We start from the raw sequence: 12356 nt of genomic DNA, 5'->3' as shown, positions 1-12356 counted from the left end.
CCATATATACACAATGGAATGTTACTCAGCAATAAAAGGGAATAAAATCATGGCATTTGCAGGTAAATGGATGGAGTTAGAGAATATAATGCTAAGTGAAGTTAGCCAATTTCAAAAAACCAAAGGCCAAATATTTTCTTTGATATGAGGATGCTGAATCATAATGGCAATGGGTGGGTGGAGCATGGGAGAAATGGAGGAACTTTAGATAGGGCAAAGGGGAAGGAGGGCAAAGGAGGGAACAAGGGTAAAGGAATGATAGTGGAATGTTATGAAGTACATTTATGAAGACATGAATGGTGTGAAAATATTTGCATACAATCAGTGACTTGAAAAATCGTGCTTTATATATGCAATAGGAAATGAAATGCATTCTGCCATCATGTATAACAAATTAGAATAAATAAATAATTTAATTTTTAAGAAGTCTAGATAGTTGGGCTAAGGGTATAGGATTTAAAGGTGTTACAGGAGGACCTCTGGGGTCCTGGTAATGTACTTAGCCTGAATATTGGTTATAAGAATGTGTTCTCTTTGTCAAAATTCATGGAGTCATATACTTATGATTTGTGTACTTTCTGTATGAATGTTAGTTATGCTTCAAATGAAAATATTAACATATTTTTCATTGATAGTCATCATTGAGCTTTTCCTTTAGCAACTCTTGCTTTGAATTGTGTTAACAAGTCTATGTGATACTTTTTTAGATTCTCTCATGTCTAGACTGAACTACTTAAGTACTCTTGATATGTTACAATTTGGTCTCTTCCTCACATCAGAGAACACTTTGAAAGCCAAAAATTTAATCTCTCTCTGCTTTGGGAAAAGTTTGAGAGAATAGTGAGTTAAACTGAGGGAATTTGAGAGAAATTAGCTTTTCTCAGAATGATATAGGCTGAAATGAAAAGCTGGGACTAGACCATGATGAGAAAACTAGAGATTCTTTCCTAAACACTGTTTGGTATGACTGGGAGTCACCCAGTTTTCTGGAATGAAAGTGGGACAGAACATTTATCTAAGAAGTTAACCTCTTGCTAGTTACTGATGTTACCTAATAGTATCTTTGTTAGTAATCTGGGTCATAAGGCTTTAGTGAAAAAAGATATTTGGTAGAAATGACGCAGGACTCAAAGGAGGAACACCAAGCCTTCTGGTTAGTAATTATCAGCGGCTACAGTAACTTGATTAAAGAATAGGGGCACAAGATACATTCTGAAGAATAGAAGCATTTCTTCAGTTTCCTGAAATTTCATGGTAATTTCTCCCCCTTCCCTTTTACCCTTTAAATAGCTTTGAAAGATTAATTATATCTAATCCCTTAGTGGAAAATTCAGGACCCAGGAAAATTGACAGGAATGATTATGAATTAACATCTTGCTGTGTCTTCCTAAATGGCTAAGAAAGGGGATGGAGGATATTGGTATCCCCATAACATCATAATCCCTATTACTATGGTGTGGTTTCAGCATTTGGTTGCAAGTGACTTCTCATAACAAATATAAATTGTATGTACCTCACAGAATTGTAGTGAGGATGTGCTGCTATCTGTAACTGAAAATAGTATCTGTCCTTAGGGAGCATTCAATAAATAATAATAATAAAATATTAATAATCTATTATTTTGGTACTGGGGGATTGAACCCAGGGGCACCTAACCACTGAGATACACCCCCAGCCCTTTTATTTTGAGACAGGGTCTCACTAAGTTGCTTAGGATCTTGCTAAGATGCTGATGCTGACTTTGAACTTGTGATCCTCCTGCCTCAGCCCCCTGAGCCACTGGGATTATAGGCATATGCCACCACCTCCAGTTTACTAATCTTATTAGTAGGAGGCACATCACAGACTTTGTAAGTAAAAAGATATAGCAATAGACCAACTAGAGTTACTATTAGGTAAGAATAACTTTTTAGTATTATAAGGAATACTCACGCTGAATACAATTAAGAATATTAGCTCCATAGAAATGGAGCTCTGAAAGTAGTCTTGGCATCTTTTGTGCTCAATCTCCAACACTCTTAGGTGTGGAAGGAGAATATGATTCTCTTACTGGTAATTATCAGTCCTAGTGTTCAGGTCTGGAGCTACGCTAATGGTATGGCTTTGAGTTCCCTCCACTACCATGTTGAACAGTGGAATCGGTGGTCACATTGTAGAGAAGCTAAGAGTTGGCCCATTTGGCAGCAAACATCACCCAAAGTATAAGACGACTGCTCAGGGTAGTGACTCATTATATTTTCAAGCACTAACAAAGTGGGAATATTATTAAAATATTTGTTTCATAGGACTTACATAGAGAAATGAAGCAATTTTACTATAATTCTGAGGGTCCTTTGTGTAATTTAAGAATAAGAAATACTAGGAAGAACAGGAAATTGTGATGTCCAAGTATTACTACTGCCAGATTTAGTGACATTAGATAAACTAAGTTTAGAAAAAGGAAGTTCATGCTGATATACTTTTAAATCTTTTATTTTTGTATATTGTAAAGTTTAAGTTGGCCTTTAGATTCAATCTGGGCTTCTGATCTGTCTTTGAATATTACACTGCAAAATGACACTAGCAGCTTCTGAACAGAAAACAAATCACCTGTCAAACCTGATCCTATGTGAAATGCTTTGTCTCACGTAGGAGAGAATTCTTTGAACATATGACCTATGTATAAATGGTTAAGTTTCTGTGTTGGTCCATAATGGCACTGATGATAATAATAAACTCACCCCCAAATCTTATGCAAAGAACAATGCCTTTACTTTTTGCTAAATAGTGATTACATAATCACAAATTATCAATTTTCATGTATAATTCCAACTTATTGATATTATATCATTTGTCAAGGCTTAATAATTTTAACTTTTTAAAAAATTTAACTTTTTAAAAAGTTAACTGTCTTTACAAAGAAAGCAATTCAAATTAACCAACCATGCCCTACAACTAGAAATGATTCTGAGTAAGAATTAAAACAAAAGGAACTTTAAAAAAAAGTATTAATTCTTACCGACTCCAGAGGTTATTGATTCTGCATCAATATCACTAGCTTTTTTTCTTGCCACTTCAGCTAGTGCCAATTCACCCCTATCTAGGGCAAGGTAATGGATATCCTTTGGAAATAAAGTGAAATAAAAGATTAATCTTGGTTAAGTTACAAAGGAGATTTTGAAAAGAAGAAGCTTCCTGTTTAAATTACAAAATACATATGACCAATGAATATTCTTTTTTGTACTTATATTTCTGTTTTTCAGGGCAAACAAATTTTTCTTAATTAGAGATCAAAGTCACAACTAAAGGCTATTATTTAATCATTTCATCATTTAAGGGGAAAATACATGTTTTAATAAACTGACACACTCAGTTTTATTAGGGAATAAAAACACAAATATTTGGTTAGGATTTACTATATGAGGGAGATCTTTTACACCATGCTATTTTTTCTTTTTTAAGACAGGATCTTGGGCTGGGGTTGTGGCTCGGAGGTAAGAGTGCTTGCCTAGCATGTGTGAGGCACTGGGTTTGATCCTCAGCATCACATAAAGCAAAATAAAGATACTGTGTCCACCTCTAACTAAAACAAATATTAAAAAAAAAAGAGACAGGGTCTTGCTATGTTGCCCAGGCTGATAAAATCTTAGGCTCAAGTGATTCTCCTGCCTCAGCCTCCTGAGTAGCTGGAACTACAGGCGTGCTCTACCATGCCCAGTTCTGAGGGTGCTTCTTCACAATTTAATTGTATATTATATTATATTATATTATATTATGGCAACAACTACATGAGGAATATTATACACATTTTTTAATATATCTGGCACATATTTGTTAATATTATTAATACTACTACTATTATTTTTAACTCACCAGTCAACAAATTATTAGTACCTACTAAGTGTTGGGCACTGTTTGGGAATATACATCAGTTATAACAGATTGCTATAAATCAAAAGTTAATTACATAAAAGTGAAATTGATGTTAAAGCACATATTTGCACAGATTGTAGCCAGAGGAGGAACTGGTCCTTGATCCAAATCTTGAAGGATAAATAAGAACTATATTAGGAGGAGCCAGATCCTATGGCACACACCTATAATCCCAGCAATAAAGAAGACTGAGGAGGTGGATCCCAAGTTCAATGTGAGCCTTAGCAATTTATTGAGGTGCAACTTTACAAGATTCAGAGCCTCACACATGCTAGACAAGTGTCCCACCACTGAACCACAACCCCAGCTCTTAGTCCTATAATTTCATTTTTTTATTGATTGCTCAAAACATTACAATGATCTTGACATATCATATATCATACATTTGATTCAAATGGGGTATGAATTCTTATTTTTCCCATGTGTACAGATTGCAGGATCACATTGGTTATATAGCCATGTTTATACATACTGCCATACTAGTGTCTGTTGTATTCTTTTTAATGGCTGAGTAGAAGTCAAATTGTGTGTGTGCAACAATTTCTTAATCCATTCATCTACTGATTGGCATCTGTGTTAATTTTATAATTTATCTACTGTGAATTGTACTGCTATAATCATTGACATGGCTGTGCTGCTGTAGAATGCCCATTTTAGATCTTTGGGGAAAATACCCTGGAGTGGGATAGTAGGTCATATGGTGGTTCCATCCCTGTTTTTTAAAGGAATCTCCATACTGCTTTTCAGAATGGTTGTTCTAGTCCACAGTCCTACCAACAATATAAAAGTGTTCCTTTGTCCCCACAACCTCCCCAGCATTTATTATTGTTCGTATTCTTGATCATTGCCATTCTGATTGGAGTGAGATGAAATTTTAGTGTAGTTTTGATTTGCAAGAGATGTTGAACATTTTTTTCATATATTCATTGGTCTTTTGTGTTTGTTCTTTTGGTTTTTTTTGGTGTAAAGTTTTTTGAGTTCTTTGCCCATTGTGGATATTAATCCTATCTACTATCAGAGGGGTAGCTGTCCAAGATTGTCTCCCATTCTGTAAGCTCTCTCTTCATGTTCTTAATCATGTCCTTTGCTGTTCAGAAGCTTTTTAGTTTAATGACATCCCACTTATTAATTCTTGGTTTTATTTCTTGAGCTTTAGGGGTCTTGTTAAGAAAGTTGGTTCCAATACCTGTATGATGGAGTTTTTACCAAGTTTTCTTCTAGCAGTTGTAAAGTTTATGGTCTAATTCTTAAGTCTTTGATCCATTTTGATTTGATTTTTGTGCAGAGTTGCAGGGGAAAAGAAACATTTGTATATTGTTGGTGGGAATGCAGATTAGTATAACCATTCTAGAAAGTAGTATAATGATTTCCAAAAAAACTAGGGATGGAACCACATGACCTAACTATCCCAACTCCTGGGTATTTTCCCCAAAGATCTACATTTGGCATACTATAGCAATATAGCCACATCAATGTTTATAACAGCACAATTCATAATAGCTAAATTATGGAAACAACCCAGATGCCAGTCAATAGTGTTCTATTTAACATTAAAAAGAATGAAATTATGGCATTTGCCAGTAAATGAATTGAATTGAAGAATATCTATGCTAAGTGAAATTAACCAAACTCAAACTCAAAGGTTGAATGTTTTCTCTCATATGTGGAAGCTAGAGTAAAAAGGGGAAGGGAAAGATAAGATTACATAGTCAATCAAATACAAACTAATCAAGGAGTGAAAGAATACCTAGTAGTGCAGAGGTAGGAGAAGGGGAGAGGGGAGGAAGGACAAGAGGGAAAAGGGGGAATCATGAACCCAAATAGATGACCATGCATGTACAAGTTTGTCAGGATGAAACTAACTACTATGTATAATCACAAAGCTCTTTAAAAAAGATACATTACCTTATTTTTCAAATATATATAAATTGAAAAAAATGATTTTGGAGTTTATAGTTTTACAGATTTATTATGTACTATATCATAATTCAGTACATATATACAGTATAGAATGATCATATCATCAGAGTAGTTAATATTAAAGTTGGATAAATTTTTGAAAGTTAATACTCATTGATTACACAATTTTGGGAAAACAGTCTCATTTACTGGTAATATAAGTGGTCAAGATTTTATAGAGCAGAGGGAGGCAAACTATGGCCAATGGACCTTGTATATGTAGAGCCCTCAAGAATGATTTTTACATTTTGAAAATATTTGAAGAACTACATTACCCACTGGTATTGAACTTTGAATGGCCTTGGAATTCAGCTTTTGCTACAGACTTGAAAATGTTTCAAGCAAAAGTTACAAGGCAAAACAGTGCTTATATGTGAGTCTTACATGTAAAACATACTGTGATAAAGTCATTTCAATGACAACTAATGTTTGAACTGCAAATAATGTCAGGCCTTCACTGTCAAAAGTTTAAAAAGAAAAAAGTGATGTCTCCATTCCCAGCAATATATTTTCTAATTTTGAACTACAGCAGTGTTTTTCAGACCTCTATGCATGTGCAAAGTAAATTTCCATATTCCAAAATCCATTTAACTGTGCAATTGAGGAACTTTAATTGGAAGTGATTTGCAATGTAATGACATGCTAAAAGGCATTCTAGCCTTTTAGCTAATATAATTCTAAAAATGCCTTCCAATCTGTGACTATGTTCAATTAAAACCATATGCTCATAGATTGATATCAGTATTTTGCAGAAACTATGCACGAGGAAAGACATTTGTAAAGGTGAAATATGGGAAATATCATTGTAGATCAGCATTAACAAATGAACATTTTAATTGATTTGGATGATAGGAAACAATGTTATTCCTCTTAAAAGAATTCTGTTCTTCATAGTCACAGACCTTACTTAGAAAAAACTATACTCAGTATACTCAATTTTTATATTTTAAATCATATTAATAAAGATTTATGGAAATTTGATTTCTCTCTTATTTTATAAGTACCTACACAATAATCTTAGTTTTGCCTCTTGACCCACAGTTTATAATATTTGCTCTCTAGCCCTTTATAGAAAGAATCTGTATTTCAACAACATATTAGACTCTGAAATTCACAAATACTTGTAGGAAATCTTTTGGGGGAGGTGACTGGGGATTGAACAGGGGTGGGACACTTAACCACCAAGCCACTTCCCCAGCCCTTTTCATTTTTCATTTTGAGACAGGGTCTTACCAAGTTACTAAGGGCCTTGCTAAATTGCCGAGGCTGATCTCAAATTTGCAGTCCTCATGCCGTAACTTAAACATATGTTAACTGAAATAATCATGTGGGCTTTCCTTTTTTAATTCAAAAGTGGCATGATACTTTCAACACAGACCTTTATATTCATTGGACAAATTAGGAATAATCTAAAAATATACATTATTGTATTCAGCTAGCTAAAGTTTTAAGATTGCTGCATCTATATTCTTAACACATTTACATTCTTAAGAATATTCTATGACTTAGAGTTAGACTGCTCTCTAGCCCTTTACAGAAAGAACCCATATTTCAACTGGAATCAGGGTTATACTAGCCTTGTAAAATAAGTTGGGTTATTTTCTGTTTTTGGTTCACTAGTGAAATATGTCTTTGATTTTTCACTGAAAATAAGCGACACACATGTGATACATTTGAGAAAAAAATTACCAACCACTATTGAAGGACAAAAATTAACACTGATTAAAATATAGACAGACCAAGATGGTGGAACGAGATGGACATCATTACCCTAGGTATATGTATGACTGCACATATGGTGCTACTCCACATTGTGTACAACCAGAGAAATGAAAAGTTGTGCTTCATTTGTGTACAATGAATCAAAATGCATTCTGCTGTCATGTATAACTAATTAGAACAAATTAAAAAATACAAACAGACCTGCTTACAATTGGGAAGACTATGAATCATAAAGACATCAATTGTGGCCCCCAGATAATCTGTAAAATTCAATGGAATTCCAATCAAACCCCTTCAAGGTTTCTCATGGACCTTAACAAGTTGATCTTAAAATTTATGTCAAAACAAATAATGCAGTATATCGAAAACTTACTCATAATAAAGGCTAATATACAGGGATATAAATCAGAGAAAAAGAAACATACCCATACACATATGGTTTTATTTGTGGGCTATTAGTGTGAGTACTTTGTGTTCAGTAGTCTTGTAAATGTTGGATATAAGGTTATGTCCTTCACAAATTATTTCAGAACATTTTCTGTCTCTCTGACTCTTTCACTCTATATTACTTACGTGATTTCTCCTCTTTTGTAAATTGTTACAGGGAACTGGGGGTCATTAATTTGAAAAGGGAAAACCTTGACAGTTCTTAGATCAATATTATGACTCTACCACAAATGTCTTATTTCTTACTCTGTTTGGAAACACTAGTCTATTTACTTGCTAATCTACTTGTTAACCTCCTCACCACTCACATATCTGAATGTGGCCTTCAACAAAATGCAGTATAGAGTAAATCTCTATAATTCCATGTTCCTGAGGCTGATAGAGTCCAGGAATCTTTCAGGGTCTGGAGCAAGATATTTACAGTTATCTACATCATCTCCCAGTTGGCTATCTTTTAGCTTCATTTTTTAAAAATTTTCAGATGGCTTTAGCTTTGGAATCTAGCTTAAATGTTGTATTTTTACAATTACATTGTATTCATAAACCTGTGGGAAATGGTTATATTCTAAATGAATCAAGAAAATAAAATCCACAAATATATTATGGCTGTATATAGTTCTTTTACCTGAGCAGGCTAGCATTGAAGAGAATAAAAACAAGAGGCTATTAATAAAATATTCAATAAATAATCATAGAATATATTATTACATAATAGATTTTATTATGTAATATTTATTACCATGAAACTAATGAAGCTTAAGCTTCTTACTTGTGTAGGTCCTCTCTAGTACCTAATTTTCTTTGAAATTTTTAGTTTGTTTATTTTTTAATTCCTCAAATTATATAAGCTTCAGACTCTATAAAACATGTATCTATTCCTAGCCAGATGCCTAACCCTTAAGGCATAGTGGACCTTTACCACGTGCTTAGTTATTTAGAATTGGGACTGGAAGACCCAACTATGTGCTGCCTATGAGAGACTCACTTCACCTCTAAGGACACAAATAGACTAAAAGTGAAATGGGAAAATACTGATGGCAAATGGAAATCAAAAGAGAGAGAAGATGGGAATATTTATATCAGACAAAAATAGACTTTAAGTCAAAAACTGTAAAAAGAAACAAAGAAGGTCCTTATATAAGCTAAAAGGGTCAGTTCATCAAGAAGTTCTACCAGTGCACACGAAACTGCAGCGTTTAACTATATAAAGAAAATATTAATAGAGCTGAAGTAAGAAATAGGCTACCATACAACTTTCAACATTGTACAGATCAACTAGTACAAAAAGTAAGAAAACATCAGACTTGAACTACAGTTTAGACTAAATGAAACTAACAAATATTTACGAAACATTTCATCCAACAGCAACAGAATATACGTTTCTTTCAAGTACACATGGAACATTCTCCAGGATAGATCATGTAAGACCACAAAACAAACCTTAATAAATTTAAGAAGCCTGAAAATTACCGAGAAGAATATTTTCTGACCACAATGACATAAAACCAGGAATCACAAGAAAAATTTTGTAAAACTAACAAATATATGGAAATTAATCAACATGCTCCTTTACAACCAAGGGGTCAAAAAGAAATTAAGAGGAAACTTTAAAATATCTTGACATAAATGAAAATGTAAATATAAATACTAAAACTTACAGGATGCTGTAAAAGTAGTTCAGAGAGATAAGTTTATAGCAATAAACACCCCCCCCCCCAATCTCAACATCATCACATCTCAAGGAAGTAGGACAAAGTAAGTTCAAATTTAGCAGAAGTAACATTGCAGAAATAAATTAATTAGAGACTAGAAAAACAATAGAAAAGACCCATAAAACTAAAAGATGGTTATTTTGAAATGATAAACAAAATTGACAAACTTTAGCTAGACTAAAAAAAAAGAGAGAAGATTCAAATAAAATGAGAAATGAAAAAGAAGACATTACAATGGATACTTCAGAAATGCATAGGATCATGAAATACCACTGTGAAAAACTACACATCAACAAATTGGATAATCTAGAAGAAAGAGATGAATTCTTAGAAACATGCATCCTACCAAGACTGAATCTGGAAGAAACAGAAAATCTGAACAGACCATAGAAAGTAATGAAACTAGGTCAGTAATAAAAATTATCCCATAAGGGTGGGGATGTGGTTCAGTGTTAGAGCACTTTCCTGATATTCATGTGGCCCCAAGTTTGATCCCCAGTAAATGGCCACAAAGTATTCCATCAAAGAAAACTCTAGGACCTAATGGCTTCCCTGCTGAAATCTACCACACATTTGAAGAACTAATATCAATCCTTCTCAAACTCTTCCAAAAAAAAAAATGAAAAGAAGGGAAACTTCTAAATTCTCTTTTTTTTTAATGAGGCAAACATTACCCAGATACTAAAGCCAGACAACATTACAAGAGAAAAAAATTACAAGCCAACATCCTGAAAGAACACAGATGTAAAAATCCTCAACAAAATAATACTAGCAAACTTAATTCAATAGCACATTAACACCATGATCAAGTGGAATTTATGCCAGGAATGTAAGGATGGTTCAACATATGCAAATCAATAAACATGATATACCACATTAACCAAATGAGGAACAAAACCTGAATGATCACATTAATAGATGCAGAAAAAGCACTTGACAAAACATCTCTTCATGACAAAAACTCTCAAATGTAGGTATAGGATGAATATACCTCGACACAATAAAGGCCATAGATAACAAACTGTCTGCAATTAGCATACTCATAAGTGAAAAGTTTAGGTAGTAATAATAGAAGGATACTCACTCTCACGTTGTTTAGTCAACATAGTACTAAAAGTACCATCCAGACAATTAGGCAAGAAAAAGAAATATAACACACTCTTACAGAAAAGGAATAAGTGAAAATTTCTCTCTTGGCTAATGGAATGATTTTATATTAAAAAAAACCTTAAACACTTTACCAAAAAACTATTAGAACTAATAAACAAATTCAGCTAAGTTTCAGTACAAAAATCAACATACAAGTATCAATAGCATTTGTATATACTCACAATGAACTATCCAAAAGAAAAATTAAGAAAACAATCCCACTTCTAATAATACCAAAAAATGAAATTAAATACTTAGAAATTAAAAGAGGCAAAAAATCTGTGATATAAAACACTGTTGAAAGAAATTGATATGAAAGGCATCAAAAGAGAGAAATGATGGGAGGGGAGGGGAGGAATGGGGGGATAGGAAGGGCAGCAGAATAGAATAGACATTATGATTGCTGTATGTATATAGGTGACTCTATGACCAGTGTGATTCTGCAATCTGTACAATTAGAAAAATGAGAAATTATACCCCAATGATTCAGATGTATGAATTGCCAAGATCATTGTAATATCATGAATAGCTTATAAAAATAAAAAAGTGAAAAAAATATACAAAAACTATTTAAAAAAAAGAAAGAAAGGCATCAAAAGGATATAAGCATTCACTGCTTTGCACTGCCTCAAGTCTCTGCTCCCTGCACTGAGGTGTAGCACTCAGCTGTCCCAACTGTGATTCAAACAGGCCCAGATGTGGCTTGTGCCACTGCTCTGGAGGATACAAGCCACAAAACTTGGTATCTGTGTGTTGCCAACTCTGCAGATGTGCAGAGAACATAAGCCATGTGGCCATGGCTACCTAAATTTCAAAATATATCAGAGATAGTCTGGCCCTAACAGAAACTTGTGATGGGAGAAGTCATGACAAAATGTCCCTATTAGGGTAACACCTAGCAGAACCATGGAGGAAAGTGACCTCTGAAACCCCCAATATTTAGGCCCCTATTAATGTGATCATTCAGGTTTTGTTCCTCATTTGGTTAATGTGGTATATGGTGTTTATTGATTTGCATGGAGGCCACCAATATGCATCTTCATTTTTAGAGGCTGGAAGTAAGAGACTCCAACTAGCGAGAACTCCCAGATGGACTGAGCCCAGTAAAGCCATGAGGGTGGGGCTGACTGAGGCCTTGGAAGCCCAACCCCCATTTCAGTATGCCCAGAATACAGGACAGAGTCAAAGGAGATTATGCTGGCATGTTAAGATTTAATATTGTTTTCCCTCTTGGGGTTTAAGACTTACTGGAAACCAGTTACTCCTTTCTTCTTGTCCATTTTTTCCCCTTTTTGGAATGGGAATGTCTTTCCTATGTCTGACCATTGTATTTTACAAAATCAACATACAAGCATCAACATCAGTAGATAAATTCTTTAATTTCACAGGCTCACATCTAGAGGAAATTTGCTTCAGAATGAATGTGCCTTAAGTTCCAACTATATATGATTAATA

The 12356-nt window shown here is 33.9% G+C and overlaps 1 protein-coding gene across 19 annotated transcripts in view; it reads right to left on the bottom strand.

Annotated features, from left to right (window-relative positions):
* Window positions 1-12356, bottom strand: part of Wdpcp (WD repeat containing planar cell polarity effector) — a 527720-nt gene that overhangs the window by 90904 nt on the left and 424460 nt on the right. For all 19 annotated transcript variants that reach the window (XR_009224962.1, XR_009224964.1, XM_058572736.1 and 16 more), the window contains one exon: window positions 2999-3101. Coding sequence is in view for 17 of the 19 variants with exons in the window: in XM_058572736.1 (XP_058428719.1) it covers window positions 2999-3101 (103 nt within the window). In the remaining 2 variants the exon portion in view is untranslated. The remainder of the gene's footprint in view (window positions 1-2998; window positions 3102-12356) is intronic.

Source organism: Marmota monax, unplaced genomic scaffold (genome assembly GCF_021218885.2).
Source record: "Marmota monax isolate L192 unplaced genomic scaffold, Marmota_monax_Labrador192_F-V1.1 WCK01_AAM20220418_F8-fsc00015, whole genome shotgun sequence".
Lineage (NCBI taxonomy): Eukaryota > Metazoa > Chordata > Mammalia > Rodentia > Sciuridae > Marmota > Marmota monax.
The sequence above is the reverse complement of the archived record's forward strand: the minus strand, read 5'-3'. Positions and strand labels throughout refer to the sequence as shown.